The sequence below is a fragment of the Mesoplodon densirostris genome, chromosome 2 (assembly GCF_025265405.1).
Source record: "Mesoplodon densirostris isolate mMesDen1 chromosome 2, mMesDen1 primary haplotype, whole genome shotgun sequence".
NCBI classification, from domain to species: domain Eukaryota; kingdom Metazoa; phylum Chordata; class Mammalia; order Artiodactyla; family Ziphiidae; genus Mesoplodon; species Mesoplodon densirostris.
Window position 1 is genome coordinate 108,599,316 of NC_082662.1, and position 21,607 is coordinate 108,620,922.

Consider the following 21,607-nt stretch of genomic DNA (forward strand, 5'->3'; position numbering starts at 1 on the left):
CCAAGACAAACAATAAAAAAGTTTAAAAGTTAAAAAAGTAATTTTTAAAAATTATTTATTTATTTTTATTTTGTTTATTTTTGGCTGCATTGGGTCTTCGCTGCTGTGCGTGGGTTTCTCATTGCGGTGGCTTCTCTTGTTGCAGAGTGTGGGCTCTAGGTGTGCGGGCTTCAGTAACTGTGGCACACGGGCTCAGTAGTTGTGGCTCACAGGCTCTAGAGCACAGGCTCAGTAGTTGTGGCACACGGGCTTAGTTGCTCCGTGGCATGTGGGATCTTCCCAAACCAGGGCTTGAACCCGTGTCCCCTGCATTGGCAGGCAGATTCTTAACCACTGTGCCACCAGGGACGCCCTAAAATATTATCTGAGGAAAAACTATACAATCTGCCTTAGTTGAACATTAAGGAGTAACTTCAAGAGTATCCTCAAAAAACAAAGGTGATGGGAAATTGCTTCTGCTTGTTTTCTTCTCACGTGCTTAGATTTGTAGAGAGAGTTTGGCTGGCAACATCAGCATAGGGTGATAACCAACAAGGGAAATTGGTTGCTAGGCAGGTGGCCTCACTTTAACTTCTCAGCAATTGTAGAATGTGATTCTCCTGTTGCCAATGAAATTAAGGTTGCTTTGTCTTAACTGTAGCTCCACCTATACCCTAATTCTCTGACTATGACTCCTGATTCCTGAGTGCCCAGATCCTTCCTCGTAATCATCCTTTTTGGAATCTGAGTTACAGCCTCAGGCTTTGAGCTTTGGTATCTTAGCCATGATCTTTGCAGTCAAGGACTCAAGTGTTGAGCTGATGAAGCTTGCTGACTGTGAGAAGACTCCCGGAGAACTCTGTCCCCTTAGAAAGAGAAGAATGACAGCATCCACACTCTCCAGTCCTGTTTAAACCTCATTTGTTTGCTTTTGTTTTAAATTTGTTGTGTGCTTGTGTTTTTTTCCTCACCCACCTCTGCCCGTGGCAACAATTCTCCCTGCTTGTGTGGTATGTCCTCTCACCCAAACCAGTCTCCAGGGCCCTTATGGCTGAGGAGTCCTAGAGGGGGAGTTCCTTTTAGGTCTGCCTGTTTTGGTCCCCTAGAAGGCTGCCTTTGTGATCTGATGTTCCTTGTAGATCCTCTTCAATGCACTAACTTCTTTAAACCATGATTTTCTTTCAGCTCATCAAGGTAGCTTTGGAGAAAAGCCTGGCAGCTGTGGAGACCCAGAACGTATCTCTTGCCCCTCCGTCCACAACAGGAGGGGACAGTAACAGGGGTCTTCAGGAGGAAATGCTCCACCTGAGGGCTGAGATTCACCAACTCTTAGAGGAGAAGAGGAAAGCTGAGGGGGAACTGAAGGAGCTAAAGGCTCAAATCGAGGAAGCAGGATTCTCCTCTGTGGCCCACATCAGGTAGGATGTGCACCAGAGAAGGGGAGCCTGCTGATGGAGAGGCTACCATAGCCAAGGGACTCACCTTGCTGTTGCCAAGGCATTTGTGCTGCCATGGGGCTTCTTGATCCACATCCCATGCTCCGTGCATTAATTGTTCTATAGATTCTTAGAAAAGTTAATAATATTGGATAATGGGGATTATCAACAATTACCATTCAAACTATTCAAATAAATCTGGTCTTAATTCAGTATAATAATGTCCATTATTAGCTATACATATATGACTGCCATGAGTGGAAATCTAGTTGTATGACTCGCATTGCTCTTTTGAATTGACTGTGACATGTAAGGAATCTTCTGCTACCCAAGATGCTTCACTGCTATATGCAGAACCAGAATAGTCCACGAGGAGGAGGATTTATACAGAGGCCCTTCCACCTCCACTCAGCTCTCTCTCAGCAGCACAAATCCTTAAATCACAGAATAGCAATTTTAATAATCTCTGCTGTTTTATTTATTTGCAAAAGTGGTAAGGAGCTTATTCATTGGCTAGATTGACCACTCTGTCTTTAATGGCTTTTTTTCAAAAGATGCTTGGGGAACATGCTGATAACATAGGGCTAATCCATTTATTCATTCATCCCTGAGGGTCATAATCATATGGCCTGCTGTTTAGAACACAGCTGTGCAGATGTACAACTTCTAATTCATGCCCTATTGTTTCCCTGCCTATTATGTGCCACTTAAATGTCCCTGAATCATAGAATAATATTAGTACAGAAGAGGACCTTGGCATCCAGCATAATGTCTTATTTCATAGTCAAGGAAACTCTGGCCTAAAAAGTTCTGGTAACTTGCTCAAGGTTGCATAATAGTCCCTGGCTAGACCCCTGGCTCCCAATTATTAAATTATAAACCTTTTCTTCTATACTGTATACTTTGTCAAACAATTTTTGAAATACTCTTGTGATCATCCTTAATGTTGGTTCTTTTACTCTGAATTATCATGATATTTCTTTTCTTCAATTCTACTTAAGTTAAAGCTTAAGTTTGACTTAAACTTTGTTATATGTAAACTTTGTTGTGCTATCATGGGTGAGAACAATGCATCTCTTTTGATCCTACAGTTGAATATACAGTCCAACCAAATGTAGTACCTTCATGAATTATTTTCCTTTTTCCTCAGAGTTACTAACCTAAAACTGATTGAACTCTTCATCCAACCTGAAGAACCACTGATACTGTAGAAGATAGAATCTATGTAATTCGTAGTCCCTCTTGTGAGATTTTGAACATTGCTGTTGTTAGTTTGTATTGTGAACACAGCAAATATAAAGTTATGACATAATATTAAATATTAAATATTCTTCTTTATACCACACATGTGCCCCTTTCTTTCCCTTTTACACATCAGTTTTGGTAAAATACCTGTCCCACTTTTCTCCATTGAAACTCTCATAGACGATCTCTCTGACTCCTGTGTCTTAAAGCATTTTCATCCTTGATTCATGCTAGACAAGCTCTGCTCTATTCCAAAACTTCAGGATCTGAGAAACCCAGTCTAGGGGCATAGCCAACTGCTGGTCCTTCGGGCTATGAATTATTACTTCCTTTGCCTCTTCTGGTCAGCAGTTCTCAATTTAACGTGCTTAAGAATCACCTGTGGAACTTAAGTAAAATGTCGATTTGTAGGCCTTAGCTCTAAAGGTTTTTAAACAAGCACCTCCTAGGATTCTGCTGTTAGTATTCCTCAGATCTGCAGCTAGTATGAGCAGGATTAAATGACTTCTCTGTTGCAGACACCGAACCAGCCATGCCACTTATGTAATTTCATGTAAGCATCCAATAACTCCACTAGGTCAGTGTTAGAGGTTAAATGAACTGCCTTTTTAAGTAAATTGCCTTTTTAAAGCCGTATTTTTTATTGCTTCCACCCAGTCCTAGTGAAATATTTGGTGGGAGGAAAGGCTGCGTCTAGAATGTCTTGGTGAAAATTAGTTATTTAGTCCATTTTATTTCCTCAACAAATATGAATATTTTATGCACAGCTGGCACTGTGGAGGTTCTGGAGATACAGGGTGAACAGGACACGCAGAATCCCTGTGTTCATGAAGATGATCTCCTATCACAGGAGCCAGACGTAAAGCAAATAATTAACATAAGTACATTTGATTATAGTTGTGATTAGTGTTGTTTATTTCTTCTGTGTTCTTAGGTCCAAATTTCTCATCCAGTAGTTGAAAAGTGACTGATGATAATTAATAGAACTGTAGAATCCATAATAATAAATTTGTCCCAATGTCCTTTTTATTTTTTTCTTAACAGTGTAGTTACCCTTGTTTTTTCTGGAGGCCACTGAAAATTAGAACATGAGGCTGCAAACATGAGTAAACACAATTAGACTGGGTGTCTTGAGTCCTAGATTTTTAGTGATGATGATGCCACCAAGTAGCTAGGGGAGTGCGGGTAATCTCTTGCTCTTTCTGAGTCTTGGTTTCCTCGTGTATAAAATAAGGGAGTTGTTGTAGGTCTCTGAGGTCACTTCATGCTCTGGGGTGTCTCTGAGTCTCTGATGGCCTGAGGTGTGGGTAAATGGGGCTATTAGGAACTGAGGCCAAGACCAGACCTGGCCCCTGATTATGTATGTTTCCTGTAGGAACACCATGCTGAGCCTTTGCCTTGAGAATGCAGAGCTGAAAGAGCAGATGGGAGAAGCAATGTCTGATGGATGGGAGATTGAGGAAGACAAGGAGAAGGGCGAGATGATGGTGGAGACTGTGGTTGCCAAAGGTGGTCTGAATGAGAATAGCCTTCAGGCTGAATTCAGAAAGCTCCAGGGAAAACTGAAGAATGCCCACAATATCATCAACCTCCTCAAAGAACAGCTGGTGCTGAGCACCAGGGAAGGGAATAGTAAACTTAATCCTGAGCTCCTTGGGCACCTGGCCAGGGAGATCGACAGAATGAACACAGAGCTGGTTTGCTCTTCTGGAAAGCACCAATGCCAAGAGGAGGAGGGTGTGACCGTGAGGCCTTGCTCCAGGCCCCAGAGCCTTGACCTTGGGACTGCCTTCACAACGGATACCCACCAAGTAAGTGTGGGGTTAGATGGAATGAAAGACCCTTGGAGAAGGGTTGGAAATGTCAGTTTCTACCTTAAACAGTTCTGCCCTGTGGGTCAGGAGGTACCAAGGGAAGGGCACCTTTGCACCACAAGTAGTGGTGATAATATTCCTCACACATCAACCTTTAGAAAGGTTTTTTACAACATTATCTTATAAATATTACATGAATAATTAATTTTCCATAAATATTTGAGTGCCTAATTTTCCAGATAAGAGACTAGACATTGAAAGCAGGCAATAAGGCTTTGTCTCTGTCCTTCAGATATTCAGTATGGTGGGAAAAGATGGCACAAAACCAGATCATTTCAATAGGATGCAATATAGGGATACATGGGGTTTTAAGGCAGCCAGACAAATGGTGTGTAATGACATCTCTTCCTTATCACTGCCATTTTCGTCACAGCTCATCACAGGTGTCTGTCCCTGAGCCTCAGAAGGAGTTATCAGGATCCTCTAAGGGGAGGCAGCTGAGCTGAGGATTAAGTAAAATGGAGACTACAGAGGATTCTTTTTTTTTTTAATTGGGGTATAGTTGTTTTACAATGTTGTGTTAGTTTCTACTGTACAGCAAAATGAAGTAGAGTTCCCTGTGCTATACAGCAGGTTCTCATTAGCTATCTATTTTATACATATTAGTGTATATATGTCAATCCCAGTCTCCCAGTTCATCCCACCGCCCTCCCCCTTTCCCCCATTGGTGTCCATATGTTTGTTCCCTACATCTATGTCTCTATTTCTGCCTTGCAGACCAGTTCATCTGTACCATTTTTCTAGATTCCACATATATGTGTTAATATATGATATTTATTTTTCTGACTTACTTCATTCTGTATGACAGTCTCTAGGTCCATCCACATCTCTACAAATGACCCAATTTCATTCCTTTTTATGGCTGAGTAATATTCCATTGTATATATGTGCCACATCTTCTTTATCCATTCATCTGTTGATGGACACTTAGGTTGCTTCCATGTCCTGGCTATTGTAAATAGAGCTGCAATGAACATTGTGGTACATGACTCTTTTTGAATTATGGTTTTCTCTGGGTATATGCCCTGTAGTGGGATTGCCGAGTCATATGGTAGTTCTATTTTTAGTTTTTTAAGGAACCTCCATAGTGGCTGTATCAATTTACGTTCCCACCAGCAGTGCAAGAGAGTTCCCTTTTCTCCACACCCTCTCCAGCATTTATTGTTTGTAGATTTTCTGATGATGCCCATTCTAACGGGTATGAGGTGATACCTCATTGTACTTTTGATTTGCATTTCTCTAATAATTAGTGATGTTGAGCATCTTTTCATGGGCCTCTTGGCCATCTGTATGTCTTCTTTGAAGAAATGTCTATTTAGGTCTTCTGCCCATTTTTGGATTGGGTTGTTAGTTTTTTGATATTGAGCTGCATGAGCTGTGTATATATTTGGAGATTAATCCTTTGTCCACTGATTCGTTTGCAAATATTTTCTCCCATTCAGAGGGTTGTCTTTTCGTCTTGTTTATGGTTTCCTTTGCTGTGCAAAAGCTTTTAGGTTTCATTAGGTCCCATTTGTTTATTTTTTTTATTTCCATTACTCTAGGAGGTGGGTCAAAAAAGATATTGCTGTGATGTATGTCAAAGAGTGTTCTTCCTATGTTTTCCTCTAAGAGTTTCATAGTGTCTGGTCTTACATTTAGGTCTTTAATCCATTCTGAGTTTATTTTTGTGTATGGTGTTAGGGAGTGTTCTACTTTCTGCAGAGGATTCTGAGAGGACAACTGGGCAGGAATGCAGGGAGGGATGAGTGGAGGTTTCCACCCCTTCTCTCTTCAATCATTGAACAAACATTTACTGAGAGCTCCTCCTTGTAGATTCAATTGGCACCATGCTATGTGTTGCAGATACAGAGATGAATAAAACATTACCCCAGCTCTCCAGGAGCTCATTCCAGAAAGCAAGTAACTGCCAAATGGGATGAGGAGTGCTGTGACAGACACATGAATAAAGTCCACAGGGTTCGCAAGGGGTAGCAGCCATCACTGCCTGGGGGATGAGCTCAGACTGCCCTGACCCTGTGTTGGCTCTTTTCACAGCTGGTCAACCAGCCCCAGGCCCGTAACTCTGGACCTCAGTCAGAATTTAGCCTCCCAGGATCCACCAAGCAGCTGCACTCCCAGTTGGCACAGTGCAGACAACGCTATCAAGATCTCCAGGAGAAGCTGCTGATATCAGAAGCCACTGTCTTTGCCCAGGCCAACCAGCTGGAGAAATACAGAGTCATGTTTAGTAAGTCTTAAGTTCACTTCACCAAAGAGTCTGTCTTCTCCCTGAGAAGCTACATGCTTTGCAGACTTCACTTTTCTTTCCCAACCTCATAACAAATTTAATCCTGACCACGACCCTAGGATTGTGGAAGTGGATACTTAACTTCAATTTGCAGATGGCAGAGAAGAGTAAATGAATAAATCAAGTTTGCAGTGACAGTATAGGGAGGAAATGGACTAACACCTAGATTTGCTGATTTCTGGTACAGTCAAAAAACTGCCTTACCTCTCTCAATGTATGCTAATTGCTTCTCTTCTGCTCCTCTTTGCACCACATCAGATTCTTAAAAATATACCATCATTGTTAGTCTAGGATCAGCGCTTTCTAATAGAACTACTTCTGTGGTAACAGAAATGTTCTATACCTACGTCATATGTGGTTATGGAGAACATGAAATGTAGCTAATTCAACTTGGGAATTTTAAGCTTAATTTTAATCAGTTTAACATAAAATAGTCACATGTGGCTAGTAGCTACCTTACGGAACAGTACAGATCTAGATGTCTTTGAAACTCTGAATTAGTTCAGCTCCATTCAAACATTTACTGAGCCCCTGAGAACAAAGCATTTACTAGTTTCCCTGGGGCTTCTAGAGATGACTTAAAGATGTCTGGTCCCAGCGAAGCCCCGTTATCTGTAGATGGGATCATCAATGGCAAACAGGCTCATCGTGGCGGAGGGAAGTCCTGCTGTCTGGAGCAGGTGGTCTCTTCTCCCACCTAAGTCCAAAGAAGCATCTATCCCGCTGTGGATCTAACCTCCCTGCACCCTAAGGGCCAGGGTATGTGCCACGGAGGGTGAGGGTGTATGTGGGAAATTCAGGTACTCTGTAACACCCCCTGTCTCTTCCTAAGCAGGTGAATCCTTGGTGAAGCAGGACAGCAAGCAGGTGCAGGTGGACCTCCAGGACCTGGGCTATGAGACTTGTGGCCGAAGCGAGAATGAGGCTGAACGGGAGGAGAGCACCAGTCCCGGTAAGAGCACAAGTATGGGGTTCACCTTCCCTCCCTAGAGGCAGCCTTCACCTTTGGGTGCTGTTGGCGAGTCCCACATGCAACGAGGAGTAGGGATGAGGGGGTATGGTAGACTGAAGAGGACACAAGACCAGAGAGGGACAGGAAGTTTGGAGGAGAACTCTTGCCCAGAATGAGCCTGAGTGTGAGTTTGAATTTCTACAATTAGTTTTCAGCATTAATTTTAAAAATGTTCTATCCAACTGTTTATTATAGAAAAAATACTAAGGTCTATTTATTAATGAGAAGACCAGATGAGCTTTGGGGGAATAGGCAAACCATAAGTTTTAAAAAAATATTCTTCTATTATAAAAGTACTGTGACTATAGGGACATCCATCAAATTGAAATCAAGGAGAAAAACACTTGAGTAAAATAGAAGGTGACCACACCTGACTTGCAGGGCTCTTGGGAGGGTAAGAAATACTGCATTTGAATGTTAGTACAGTGCCAGCACTGAATAAAGTACTGCTTCAACTTTTGCTCTAGTAATTATTGTCCTCAAGACCTTGAAGGGAGTAGCCTCAGCAGCACACCCAGCTTTAATCAGGAAGATGTCTTTGTCTTTCCTCAGAGTGTGAGGAGCATGACAGCCTCAGGGAAACTGTCCTAATGGAGGGGCTGTGCTCTGAGGAGGGACACCTGGACTCCACACTGGCCAGCCCCCCTGGAAAGAAGCCCTTGGAGAGCCAGCTAGGGAAGCAGGAGGAGTTCCAGGCATATGGAAAGTCAGAAGACATCTCTGTCCTATGTAAGGACATCAAAGATCTGAAGGCCCAGCTGCAGAACGCCAACAAGGTCATTCAAAACCTCAAGAGCCGGGTCCGGTCCCTCTCAGTTACAAGTGATTATTCATCTAGTCTGGAGAGACCCCAAAAGCTGAAGGCTGTTGGTACCCTTGAGGGATCTTCACCTCATAGTGTCACTGATGAGGACGAGGGGTGGCTGTCTGATGGCACTGGGGCTTTCTACCCCCCAGGGCTTCAGGCTAAAAAGGATCTGGAGAGTCTGATCCAGAGGGTGTCCCAGCTGGAAGCCCAGCTCCCGAAAACTGGAACAGAAGGGAAGCTGGCCGAGGAGCTGAGATCAGCCTCGTGGCCTGGGTAAGGAGGGTACTCTTTGGACCATTACTTGATTGATGATGTCTAAGTTTATGTTTGAAGGAGGGTAGCCCAGACAGGTAGAAGAGAGAATCCATCAGGGCAATCAGAGGAGCACCTATTTAAATGGTAGCCCTAGGTCTGAAGAAAGGACACGTGACCCCTGCTGGGAGATACCAGGTCCCTGGGATTTCCTCTTAGGAATGTATTCTTAAAGTGACAGGATATATGATATAAGTAGTAAGACTGGAGTCAGACTTCCTGTGTTCGAATCCTAGCTCTGGGACTTACAGGCTATGCAACCTACTCAGTCTTTCTGAGCCTATTTCTTTACCTATTAAATGAGGATAATAAGAAAACCTATCTCAAAGGGTGGTTATTAGGTTTAAATGAATTAATACAAGTGCTTATAATAATGCCTAGCATATATTAAAACTCTCAACACTATTTGCCATAATTATTATTGTTTTTGATACTTTGTGGTGGAAAAACACCAGGGTAGATATCCCTCTCAGTATCTGGGTTATCTATGCTGAGTAACAAACCACCCCAAAGCTTAGGGGATTGAAACAATAATTTATGTGGATTGGCTGGGCTTAGAAGTGTAGCTCTCACTTGGGGTCTCTCATGCGGCTGCCATCAGATGGAGGTTGGGGCTGGAGTCACTGAAATGTCTGGCTGGACACGGCTTCTTCATTCATGTGTCTGGTGATGTGGTGCTCCTTGGCTTCTCTCTTTCTCCATGTGGCTCCTTGTCTTCCGGGACCTCTCCTCCTGGCCTGGGCCTCTCATAGTACAGTGGTCTCAGGGTAGTTTCACTTCAGCATGGCAGCTGGCTTCCAATTGGAAGTTGCCAGGCCAGTTAAGAGCGACTCCTGGACTTGGTGCAGTGTTACCTCCACTATGTTACCTTGGTCACGGTGGTCACAGAACCCACCCAGATTTAAGGAGGTGGAGAATAACTTCTGCCCAATGATGAAAGAGGGGCACAGCCACATTATAGAGGAGCACATGGAATGGGAGCTTGAGTAATGGCCATCTTTGCAAAATACAGTCTGCCATAATATAGATGGTCTTTGAAGTAGAAGACATGAAAGGACCTATTTCGATTTTTAGTATTTATTGAGCATCTACCCAATAACTATATTTAGTATTTATTGAGTATCAACTGTGAGTCTACACTATATTGGTGCTGTAAGGGATGTAAAATATGGCACTGTATTTACCCCCACAGAACTTATTTTTCATTTTTGGACACATGACTAACACATAAAACAGTGGAAGAATGGTGGCATACCATGTTGTTTGATGCAAGTTTGTCAGAACAGAATTTACTCTTAAATACATTCTTTGATTTTTGTGCCAGAATTCAGCTCAAACTGAGGAACTCTTAGAGATGTTCTCACAGAAATGACTACAGAAGACCCCATAACTTAACTCTTTTCTATTCTTACCCTTTCCTCTTCTTTCCTACATTAGGAAATATGATTCCCTGATTCAGGACCAGGCCCGAGAACTATCCTACCTACGCCAGAAAATACGAGAAGGGAGAGGTATCTGTTATCTTCTCACCCAGCATGCAAAAGATACAGTAAAGTCTTTCGAGAACCTCCTAAGGAGCAATGACATTGACTACTACTTGGGGCAGAGCTTCCGAGAACAACTCGCTCAGGGAAGCCAGCTGACAGAGAGGCTCACCAGCAAACTCAGCACCAGTAAGTTGGCCACAGGGCTTTTGAACACTCTCAGTTCCTCCCAGAGCCCAGCCCCAGGTGACCGCCACACCTCCACCACAGCCTTTTAACCCAGGTTCTGCTTCCACTTCATTTCCCAGGGGTCATTACAGAATCAGGGTTGGCCCGTGGGAAGCACCGAGGAGGAACCACAGGGTCAGAGAGGCCATGATTACAGCATCATTTATGGAATGTGACCTTTAGGGAAGGAGGCTGAGTCCATCTAGTGCTAAGAGGGAGAAAGGGAGAAGAGATCAGAGGACTTCACTGTAGTTAAAGAAGCCCTGAACCTAGACTTTCAATATGCAAGCTCTAGCCTGGATGCTGCCATTAAGTTTCTTTGGGCAAATGACTTAACCTTTTGGTATCTCTGTTTCTTCATCTATTGCCTGGTATCGCACATGAATGTAATTCAAATGCAGATGAAGCACTGTGCCCTTTTGAACATGGTTTGGGCACTGAATGTCATAGTACAAGGGCTAGGAATATTGGTAATTATTGAAACCCTTGACTTAGAATTTCCTGAGAGCACCCGAGGGAGAACAGCAGGATCAATCTTGGGGGCCAACCATCCCACATCCTAGTGGCAGGTGCAGAGGTGGGACAGGGCTGTTTGTCATCTCCTCAAAGCAAGAGTAGGTTCTACATGAAAGCTGTGATGGGTCACAGAGCTGGTCCGTATGGAAGTCAGTCTGTGGCAGGCTTGGAGGCTGGAATTTTCCAGAGGGAAGCTAGCCAAGTGCCTTTTAAACTTTTTTGTGTTGATTTAGGGCAGAGGAAGTCATGATGGTGATTACCAGGTCAGGGAAGGTCTGCCTGGTGAGCTCAGGAGAACCTGCATGTCTGTTCTCTAAAGATACAATCTGAGATCTCCCAGAGCAATTCTCCCACATATCCTGGACACACAGAGTAGTCACTGTTTGCACCCAAATGGGCTCCTGCATTTATAATGTGTGAAGTGAGACCTGTTTAATTTCTTACTGTTTCTTTCTGAATTTGGTTTGCAGAGGATCATAAAAGTGAGAAAGATCAAGCTGGACTTGAGCCGCTGGCCCTGAGGTAATTCAAATAGGATCTGGTAAAGGAATCAGGAACAAGGCCTAAGGGGTCAAGGGTGGCTGCAGTTTCACAAATCAGGGGGAAAAAAGGAAAATGCTGATTGTAATGAATTCATTTATTCATGGAACACATTACTGTTCTTTTTAGCCTTACTCTCTTTTGATATAGTTCTATTGATTTCTGTTTGTATATTTATTCAAATTAGTAACCTAGATTTATTATTATATTATTAGCTTAGTAACCTAGAGTCAGTCTGACTTAAAAGTAAACTAACCAGGTTTTAAGGGTCCTTGGCACCCCAAGGATCTCCTCTGCTTCCCCACTGTGTGTTTAAAGACCAAGGTGTGTTTTTACCAAGTTGCCTTACCCCAAGTTGAGTTGACAGCTAGTTTAATGGCCACACAATTTCCTTGGGAAAAAAAGAATTGTATTACAGTGTCTAATTTTTAAAAAGTACTTGACGTTGCAGATCCCGGGAGGCTACAGTGTCTTAGGAAACAGTTTTCATTGAGTCACTGGATATTATCTCATTATGTGCAATAAAATACAGGCTCAGAGTCCTTTGTAGTCACTAGTTCACGCCCCTTTGTGTCGTGAGTGTGCTTTAGACCACTCAGTGCTTCTCAAAATATCTGCAGTGAAGGACAAAGTATTTTTTTTGTTTGTTTTCATTTCTAATCCATCACAGACACACACATTGTCTGTATCTCAGTCAACCAGATGATTCTACTTATCATACTCCTAGATGTTGTGGGAATGCCACACTGCTATGTTTCTCAAGGCTTACCTTGCATTTTTGTACTTACTGGAGACTGGGAACCAATGGTTCTTGGACTCCAGCTGTACTGGGGACCATATGTTAAGCAGCAGTGCCTTGGAGCGCCAGCTGAGCCTCTGCTAGTGCTCAGTGTATTGTGCGGCCAGTGCACTGGGTGGCTCTTGCTCTCCTTCCCTCTGCACCTGACCTACTTTCCACTCCTAATCAGAGATGGGTAATTTCGTTTACCCTTTGCAGGAATGGTCCCCTTGACTTATGTGGCTTTTTCCATGTGCCCTAGTCAGGACTCGCTAGTCCAGTGACTTTGGGTTCAGCTGTTGTCCTCCTTCACCCCACTAGGCTCAGCAGGGAGCTGCAGGAGAAGGAGAAAGTGATTGAAGTCCTGCAGGCCACGTTGGACGCGCGGTCCCTAACGCCCTCCAGCAGCCGTGCCTTGTCTGACTCCCACCGGTCTCCCAGCAGCTCTTCCTTCTCGTCTGATGAGCCGGAAGCCTGCTCTGACATGGACATAGCCAGCGAGTACACACACTATGAAGAGAAGAAAGCTTCACCTTGTCACTCAGGTAGCCTCCACTTTCTGAGTGGAACCACCTTTATCTAGGCTGAGAGGAGACCTCCACATCCAGGCATTATAGATGCACCTTGGTGTGTATCAGGCCGAACCGTGCCAAGCACAGGCCCCAGTGGGTCAGGATCTTTGCTTTGCTCCTGACTCTACAAGTTACCCCTGTCGCTGGGTCTCCACCAGCATATGGATACTGCTGTTGGACAAGGTGAACGACAGTGGGGAGAGTGAGATTACGGAGACTTCTCTTCCCCACTGCCTCATGAGCATACAATCTGTCCGACTGACCTCCTTTTTTAAGATGGGATATCTTATCCCTCCAGCTAGCTGCAGTTCCTGAACCCCTGAGTTTCCGTGGGTGTCCACAGATGCTGCTGGACTTGCCTGGTATTTTTGGAGGTGCCATTTTCATGGCTTCAGGCTCTGAGCCCCACTGTCACCTCTAAGGTTGCTTTCCTCACTGAAGGAACTGTTTGCCAGTAAGGAATGAACACCGCTGCCAGTGCTTGTGCTTGATGCTCTCCCTGAAAACCAGGCTCTGCCCTGGTTAAATATAAGGCCAGATTCCAGTTCTTTGTAGAACATCAAACATGTTCTTTCATTCATGGGTTTTGTAGATTCCATCCATCATTCGAGTCATTCTGCTGTACTGTCTTCTAAACCATCAGCAACCAGTGTGTCTCAGGGGGTTAAGGCCGAACCCAGCAGCAACCCCATCAGCTTGCCAGCTCCCCAGAATCCCCCCAAGGATGCCATCCAGGCCCATCCAGGTATGCAACAGCTAGTGGGGCAGGGTCTTCATCTCCTCTTCCTCAACTGCCTGTTTGACTTTTCTTCAGGGACAAGAAAAGCATCATTAGGAGCTTATATATCAATACATCAAATCCTAGAGAAAATCAAGAGACCATCCAAATTAGCTAATAGTGTCTGACTACTCTTTGTTTTAAATATTTTAGAAAAGTAAATAATCCACAATAGAATTTGATCTACATATCAATTTTGACCAATAGTTGGCTAATCATTCTAAAAGAAGCATCTTCATTTCTTTCTCTCATTTCACCCTGGGAATCAAAGAGGCAAAATGTTTCTCCTAGGATTACTGTAGCCAAAGAACAAAGGGAAATTTACATCCGCTTCTCCCTTATATGTGTTCCCCATTTTATCTGAAGAGGAGCCTCTACAGTAGGTAGGGCTGCTTACTTCATAGCTAAGGATGTTTCAGTATCCTTAGACAAGATTCTGTCCATATTACATTATCATTCATGGGTTTATGAATGGGTTGGTAGTCCTTGATGTGTATATGGTGTGTATCTTGGACCAATTGTTGTACATTTCATTTACCTGCCTCAGCTTAGTTACCAGTGGGTACATTGTTCAGTCACAGCTCCACACCAGCAATGGCAGAGAAAGGGCAAACCTTGTTCTCACTTCCTACCACCCAACAAGATGGGCTGGCTGGCTGCCTTCATTGTGGTTGTGGTGAGGTCGGACTCGTGTAGAGGTGCCCCCAGAAGAACAGCACTTTCCTTCTGCCACCCTTGTCTCTCTTGAGGACAAGTCAACCAAAATCTTAAGAAAAGGAATGTGTTCAACTCTTTCTGAGCCTGGGCTCAAAGTTTCTGGGCCAGAGTGGGCAGCAGCTAAACCAGGAAATCATTGGGAAAAGCTATTCACCTAGCACTGTAGACATCTGTGTAAATGCTTTGGGATCAAAAAGAGCAAAAGGTCAGGGGTTTTAAAATCAAAAAGAGCAAAAGGTCAGGGGTTTTAAAATCTGGTCTGTGTCACTTGGTAATTCAGGGGTCTTTGCTGTACTGCTCTGATACTATGTCAGTATCTTGGGGTAAGGGATGTTTTTCAGAATGTGATCATTGTCTTTCACGTGAGACATTCTCCACAGGTCTGTCTTGGTTTCTTCTCCCTCTGTGAGCTACCTGCCTGATAACTCTTTTTAGGAAGAGGAGACAGATTCAAACATCAGAACTTCCCAGGGTTCCTAAAGACCTGTCTATAGATGGACTACCTAATGATCACCTGTGAAGATTTTTTTAGAAACAAATTTCTAAGCCCTACTGCCAGAGTTTATGATTCAGTAGATTGCAGTAACGATGAAAGAATCCACATATTTTAAGAATTTTTCTTAAATTATTTGAATATCCAGAAAGATTTGCAAGCCATTGTTTGTAAGTCAGTATGCCAAGGCTTTTATTTTTCCTTTGGTGAATGAACACATTGATTTGGGATTCTGAAGTTTGTTTCCATCAGTGTTGAATTATATGCATTAGTCATGCAAACTTCCCCACTATCCTACTCTACTTCTGCCCTCCTCAGAATGAGTCCTGTTGCTTTCAGAAGAGGAGTTCTAGGTGTAGGGAGAGTCTTGTCACAAGGGCCAGGACTAGCACATGCTGGTAGCAGCACTGCAGGGGCTCTTGAGAGCATCCAGGCACAGCCATCCTCACCTATCCATGTCCAGATGGCTAGGATGGGGCTTTCATGGCTGCCTGGGTTATGGTAATGCCACCTTGCGTTTTGTAGCCAGTTGTTTTTAAGATGAGCATAGAATGTGTATGCAGGATAGCCCTGGCAGGGAAGGAGGAGGAGGGGGTCAGCTAGGCCAGCATCTTGGGTAATAGTGCTTCCCCTTGGCCATCTCAGTCATCACCACATTGACTGATAGACACTCCCCAAGGAGATGTTTGGTCAGGGAATAGTTTCACCTTCTCAACCTTTCACCCATTCTTTTCTCTGACTTTCTCTCTAATGGTTTATCTCCTTTCTCCCTAACTTTCTGTTTCTAGGCCTTCATTTTCAATCCATACCCACGCTGGTTAGCCTTCCCCAGGCACCACTGCCCTCAGCTCCACCCAGCTTCCTGCCTTTCAGCTCTGCTGGCCCTCCCCTCCTTGGCTGCTGTGAGACACCCATGGTCTCCTTGGCTGAGGCTCAGCAGGAGCTGCAGATGCTGCAGAAGCAGTTGGGAGAAAGTGAGCACTTCCTGCTGCATTTGTGTTCTTGCGAATGATGGACCCACACTGTGTTTCTCTGCATGGCTTTGGCTGGATGGCAGAGTTTTAAAAAATAACATAGGGGTACACGTTATCAGTGGACGATTGAGGGAGGCCTGTGCTTGCTGTTTTTGGAACTATATTTACTGTTATCTTTCTCATGTGTGTGCCTCATCAATTAACAGGTATATACGTTCATCAGGCCCTAGACCTGGTGCTCTCCCACTGCTGACACTGTGGGGTACCTTCCACCAAGTGTGTTGAAGCCCTGACACATTGGCAACATGTTCACTGGCAGGACATGGGAGAGAGGTTTTTTGCCCGCCGACACAGGATGAAGTGGCCAGAAAAAGATGGCCACATTCAGTGGGATCATTTCCATGGCAATTATATCCTCCTCTGTGAAATGTTCTTAGTCAAGTTCAAATTCTGACATCATCAGGTTCGGGGCTAAAAGGATGGTGGAGGAGGAATTAAGAAGGGGTGCCAGGGCTTCTCTGGTGGCGCAGTGGTTGAGAGTCCGCCTGCCGATGCAGGGGACACGGGTTCATGCCCCAGTCCGGGAAGATCCCACATGCCGCAGAGCAGCTGGGCCCATGAGCCATGGCCACTGAGCCTGTGCATCCGGAGCCTGTGCTCCACAATGGCAGAGGCCACAACAGTGAGAGGCCTGTGTACCACACACACACACAAAAAAAGAAGGGGTGCCAAACCTCTCTTCCCCTTACACGAGGTTAATTTCTGTTTCTGCACAGGTGACACGAGGACAGCTAGAAACAGAAGCACATACTGTGATGTGTGATTGTGAATTCTGTCAACTCCCAGATATAATCGATGTTATGTAGTCACAGAATTCATAGAATATGTAGTCATCTTTTAAAGAAAGGTTTGATGTAAATATGGTCTGGATGCCACATCATAAAACATTTTGTTTTATCTTAAGCTATAAGCTATCACTTATAGCTTAAAATAAGAAAAGAACCTCACGTGATGAATTTGCTCTCTAGTAGTGCTTAAAAAAACTAGAAAGCAATTTGAAATTACCTTAAAACCACACTCTGTGCCTGTAAAGAAGAGCTTGGATGAGGCAGAAATTGATGGTAGGGTCACTGTACAAAGGGTGTCCAGCGACCTAAGACCACAGCTAGGAATCTGCATATCTGAAGCCCCAAAGGTCATTCGGATCGGCTTATTTATCAGCTCTGAAAATGGATACACTGTCTACTCTGACATCAGTTTGATTTCCAGAACCAGCTAGACTGAGTCTATTTTTAGAAGAGTTTGTACATCTTTCTTTCTGCAGGAAGTGAAGTCTAAGAGGCTACCTTCTGCTTATCAGCATTACACAGGTACAGCAACCTAGGTTTACCTACCAACGTGAACATGGTTTTACCCTGTTCCCTGCCAGAGCAGTAACTAAAACTCAGGGAAGTGAGGTTACTTGTTCAAGATCACTAGTAACTGGGAGAAATGGGCTTGAATTCAGACCCCCTGCTCCCAGTTCCATATTTCCATTACACCTTCTCTATGTAGAATGGTTTTGTTACAATCCTGCTCAGAGCACAGAGCTGAGCTTGACTGAACAACTCTGGAGTCCCCTTGCAACAATCTTTTCTCTCTTTAGAGATGAGAGAAAGGTGCTGTTCTCTCTTATCTAGAACTTGCTACTATAGCACACCTGGAAGCAACAACTGATGAATAACAAATTTGTTCCATGCCAAAAGGCAAGACTGTTCTCTAGATGACCTTTCTTTTCCTTGACACCTTTTCCTTCATCTTTCCACACTGTCAATTTGTCTTTGCCCAAAGGGAAAGATGGAGGAAGGAGAGCACTGTGCATGAAAGGGTCTGTGATGTGGGTTGAATTGGAGTCATATCCAGTCTGTGCTATTGGCCAGAGTTTGGGTGGTCCCAGCCTTGGTGAGGAAGGCTATAGCCCTTTCTTTTTCCTTGTCAAGCACAGTCCTCACCAGCGCTCCTCCTCTGCTTTGAAACAAGCTTCCAAGTGGACAGTGGTGCATGGCGGCTTCTCAGGCCACTGTGGGGCTAAAATTTCCTTGTGCAAGAGTCTGTGTGGTGTCATTGCATGGTTTAGGGCATGTGCTCTGTATCGTGTGGCTGGGAAGACTGGAACATGAGAATACTGATCACTGTTACTGATAGACTTGGCACCTCCTATGACCTTGGTGAGATAGTAAGCTGACTGTCGACAATCACTGATTTCCCCCTCTGCCTGTGTGGGGTTGGGGTTGAAGGAGGTGTGAGAGAGGCACGAAGTCACATTCTTTAAAATACTGACTATAGTTTAGATGCTTACATGTTTCATCTCCCTCTTTAACTTCCTGTGATCCTAATGAATATCTAGTATTTTGCAAATTGGGGAAGGGGAGACCCATGACAGTACTTCTCAAACTTTCCTGCCTATTAGAATCAGCTGGAATGATTTTAAAACATCCAGTGCCCAAGCTGCCCTGCATACCAATTAAGGTAAAAATCTCTGGGGGTCCAGGCCCAGTGCATGTTTTTACATTGTCTCAGATGATTCCAGTATGTGGCCAAATTTGAGAAAGTTATAAATGAGGATCAAAATTGGCAACTGCCAATTACATTAATCCCTCAAAGGGGGTTGGCTTGGTTGGAGGGACCCATGACCTCACTCCTCACTCCTATTTCTTAGGTGGAGCTACCTGTTTACTCTGCTGCCCATATTGATAATCCCTGGAAGAAAGTAGCCTTCTGAATGTGAATATTCTAAACTATGGCCCTGTTCACCTCTTTCCCTCTCTCCACCAAGTTGGGCTTCTTTTTACACAGAAGCAGAGATAATGGGAAGGCCCATGATTTCATAGGATCTATGAAAGCATCAGCCTATGAAATGAAAGGTCCTCCCTCCCCCATGGAAGAGTGTTCATGACTCTTTAGACATGAGTGATGACATATTTCAGTTCCTGGAATCATGTTGGGTAAGAATGAAATCACCTCTTGCCTTACCTAGAACCTCCCCCAGCCTCAGCAAAGAAGTTCCTCACTCTGGAGTAACTGGGACCACCACATCTAGCTGATTTATACCCCCTTTCTCTTCTGACAACCCCAAAGGAAAACCGAAAAGCTGGCAGTTTAGCTTCTGGGTACAGCAAGTACTCATAGGGACACAAATATTCCCGTTCACAGGTGTGGTCAATGCTATGGCCCATCACACTCTTAACCTCTGATTTTCCCAGTGAGTTCTATTTCTGGAACTTCCCTGGATTCTATCATGAGGAATTATCACAGGAGCCAGGATGAGGGCCACTGGACTTCCCTTTTGTGTACACTGGTGACTTTCTGATACGTTATTCATCCCCTACCTCTTGGTGTCTCATGCTAGCAAATACAAGGGGTGAAAAGTTATAGCCCCTAGGATGGGAATCCTCATCTAATTGGTATTTCACAGCAGACTGGGACCTCTGATAGCCCACGTGTCCCCTTTAGTGTCTGTTCTTAGCAATCACATGCTTCCTTGACGATCCTTCCGTTCTGATACTGCTTCTCATTCGTTTTTCTTTCTGCCCAGGTGTCAGCAATGTTCATCCTGCTTCCCCAGCCACATTGCCAACCAACCATTTAGAAGCCAGCTCTTCCCACTACCTCAACCCTGCCCAGCCCCTCTCTCCTCTGAGGGGCACCATAGAACTGGGCAGAATCCTTGAGCCTGGGTACTTGGGCAGCAGAGCCCAGTGGGACATGATGAGGCCTCAGAAAGGGAGCATATCTGGGGACCTATCTTCAGGCTCCTCCATGTACCAGCTTAACTCCAAACGCACAGGTAAAGCACAAAGCCAAGCAGGTCAGTTATTTTTCTAAATCGTGCGAAACCCCTTACACTTACCAGTTACCGTGGTAACTGTACATGTACAATTACAACTCCCTTACATGTACCCCTGTATTGGAGGAGGCCCATGGGGCTTGGTTAGCACCAGCTGTCCTGTGTTTGAAGCCAATTTACTCTTTAAGCAAAGTCACCTGAGCTCCTGGATGCCCGAGAGAGACCTGTGATGTTTAGGGATCTTGCTGAGAGGCCACTGGACCAACCCCACACCCCCCATATGGGCCCCACTAGTGATCAGGATTCTCCATCTCTCACCTCCTCCTGTCCTGCTGGGTGACTGCAGGGACTGACCTGCTAGAGGAGCACCTTGGTGAAATCCGGAACCTGCGCCAGCGCCTGGAGGAGTCCATCTGCATTAACGACCGCCTGCGGGAGCAGCTGGAACACAGGCTCAGCTCCACTGCCCGCGGAAGCGGTAGGAGAGGCCCAGGGCTTCCTGTTTCTGGTTGTAATTAGGGAGCTGCTGAAGGTCAACCCCTACGCAGAGCTTCGCAGATTTCAAAGCACTGAGGTCTGCTTTTCTGTATTTGCTCCTTACATCAGCAAGGCAGGGGGCAAGTACTATGTTCCCATTGCAGCTTATCTGAGCTCAGAGAATAACTTTCCTCACGGCAGATCTAACCAGGTCTGGTCCCCAGAATCCTCTGACTTCTCTTCCATCCTAATTTGCTCATATCTGCCTGCTGACTTCTGTGCCCTGGTCCTGTGATTGGCAAGTGGTAGAGCCAGGTCTGCAGGGCCTCCTCCAACCACTTACCGAGGTGGCCTTCCTCCCCACCCTCTCCCCCAGGCTGCTGACACTTGGAGGCCGTCCCTTCCACATGCCCTTGTCCTGCCCACACCGCAGCAGCAGCTATTTAGGGGAAAGGGCCTCCTGAACAGCTACAGCCAGGGCACGTGATAATGCACGTAAAGAACCCACTCAGAGGAGCCACAGGAAAGCCAGGCATTCAGCCCATCAGGCTTTAGGCCCAGGATACGAGTTCTCTGGGTTTTCTGCTGGGTTGGGATGGTATCTTTGGAGATACAGAATGAGCAACACAGAGAGTGTCTGTTACCCAAATGTGTAACTTACCTGCTTGCACTTCCTGGGACAGGACCCACCTCTAACTTCTACAGTCCGGGCCTGGAGTCCACACCTCAGCTCTGCAATGAGAACAGAGTCCTTAGGGAAGAAAACCAGAGGCTTCAGGCTCAGCTCAGTCATGCTTCCAGAGGTGAGTGGTCAAAAGCTGCAAACTGTGGTTACTCTTGGGTCCCTTTCCTCCCTGGCCACTCGAGTCACCAACTAGAGAAGCAAAGAGACAAGGTGGAGAGAACAGAGCTACCCAGACCTACCAACCTCACACTCCTGTAGCTATTCTCAATCTAGAAAGGGCTATTTCCTGACAATTCCCAACCACGGGCCCTTAGACTCCTAGGCCCCAAGGACAAGGCACTCTAGGAAATCCACCACCTCTGTGCAACCCGCCTGCAGATATTCAGTCATTAGCTATCAAACTGCATACCTTAGTGCCTGTTCTACCTGCCCACAGCTCACAGCTAGTTTGGACCCAGGACAGGGAGCAACATGAGGCCTATACACTCTCTCAGGTTTCTCCAGACTTGGCAGCCGCTCTGTGTGTCCCTCCCATGCTGATCTGCTATCCCCATGTCTCCTCACTACCTCCTACTCATACACT

General features: G+C 45.0%; 1 protein-coding gene across 10 annotated transcripts in view; it reads left to right on the forward strand.

Moving 5' to 3' along the window:
- The window catches only part of PDE4DIP (phosphodiesterase 4D interacting protein), a 91,104-nt gene that overhangs the window by 42,479 nt on the left and 27,018 nt on the right, over positions 1-21,607 (forward strand). For 2 of the 10 annotated variants that reach the window (XM_060090379.1, XM_060090380.1), the window contains exons 19-31: positions 1,165-1,397; positions 4,036-4,471; positions 6,572-6,764; positions 7,657-7,776; positions 8,389-8,917; positions 10,394-10,629; positions 11,655-11,706; positions 12,824-13,047; positions 13,667-13,819; positions 15,851-16,036; positions 19,611-19,862; positions 20,209-20,340; positions 21,023-21,142. In XM_060090379.1, the coding sequence (XP_059946362.1) occupies positions 1,165-1,397; positions 4,036-4,471; positions 6,572-6,764; positions 7,657-7,776; positions 8,389-8,917; positions 10,394-10,629; positions 11,655-11,706; positions 12,824-13,047; positions 13,667-13,819; positions 15,851-16,036; positions 19,611-19,862; positions 20,209-20,340; positions 21,023-21,142 (2,866 nt within the window). The remainder of the gene's footprint in view (positions 1-1,164; positions 1,398-4,035; positions 4,472-6,571; positions 6,765-7,656; positions 7,777-8,388; positions 8,918-10,393; positions 10,630-11,654; positions 11,707-12,823; positions 13,048-13,666; positions 13,820-15,850; positions 16,037-19,610; positions 19,863-20,208; positions 20,341-21,022; positions 21,143-21,607) is intronic. The other 8 variants (XM_060090381.1, XM_060090383.1, XM_060090382.1 and 5 more) reach the window with 5 other exon arrangements.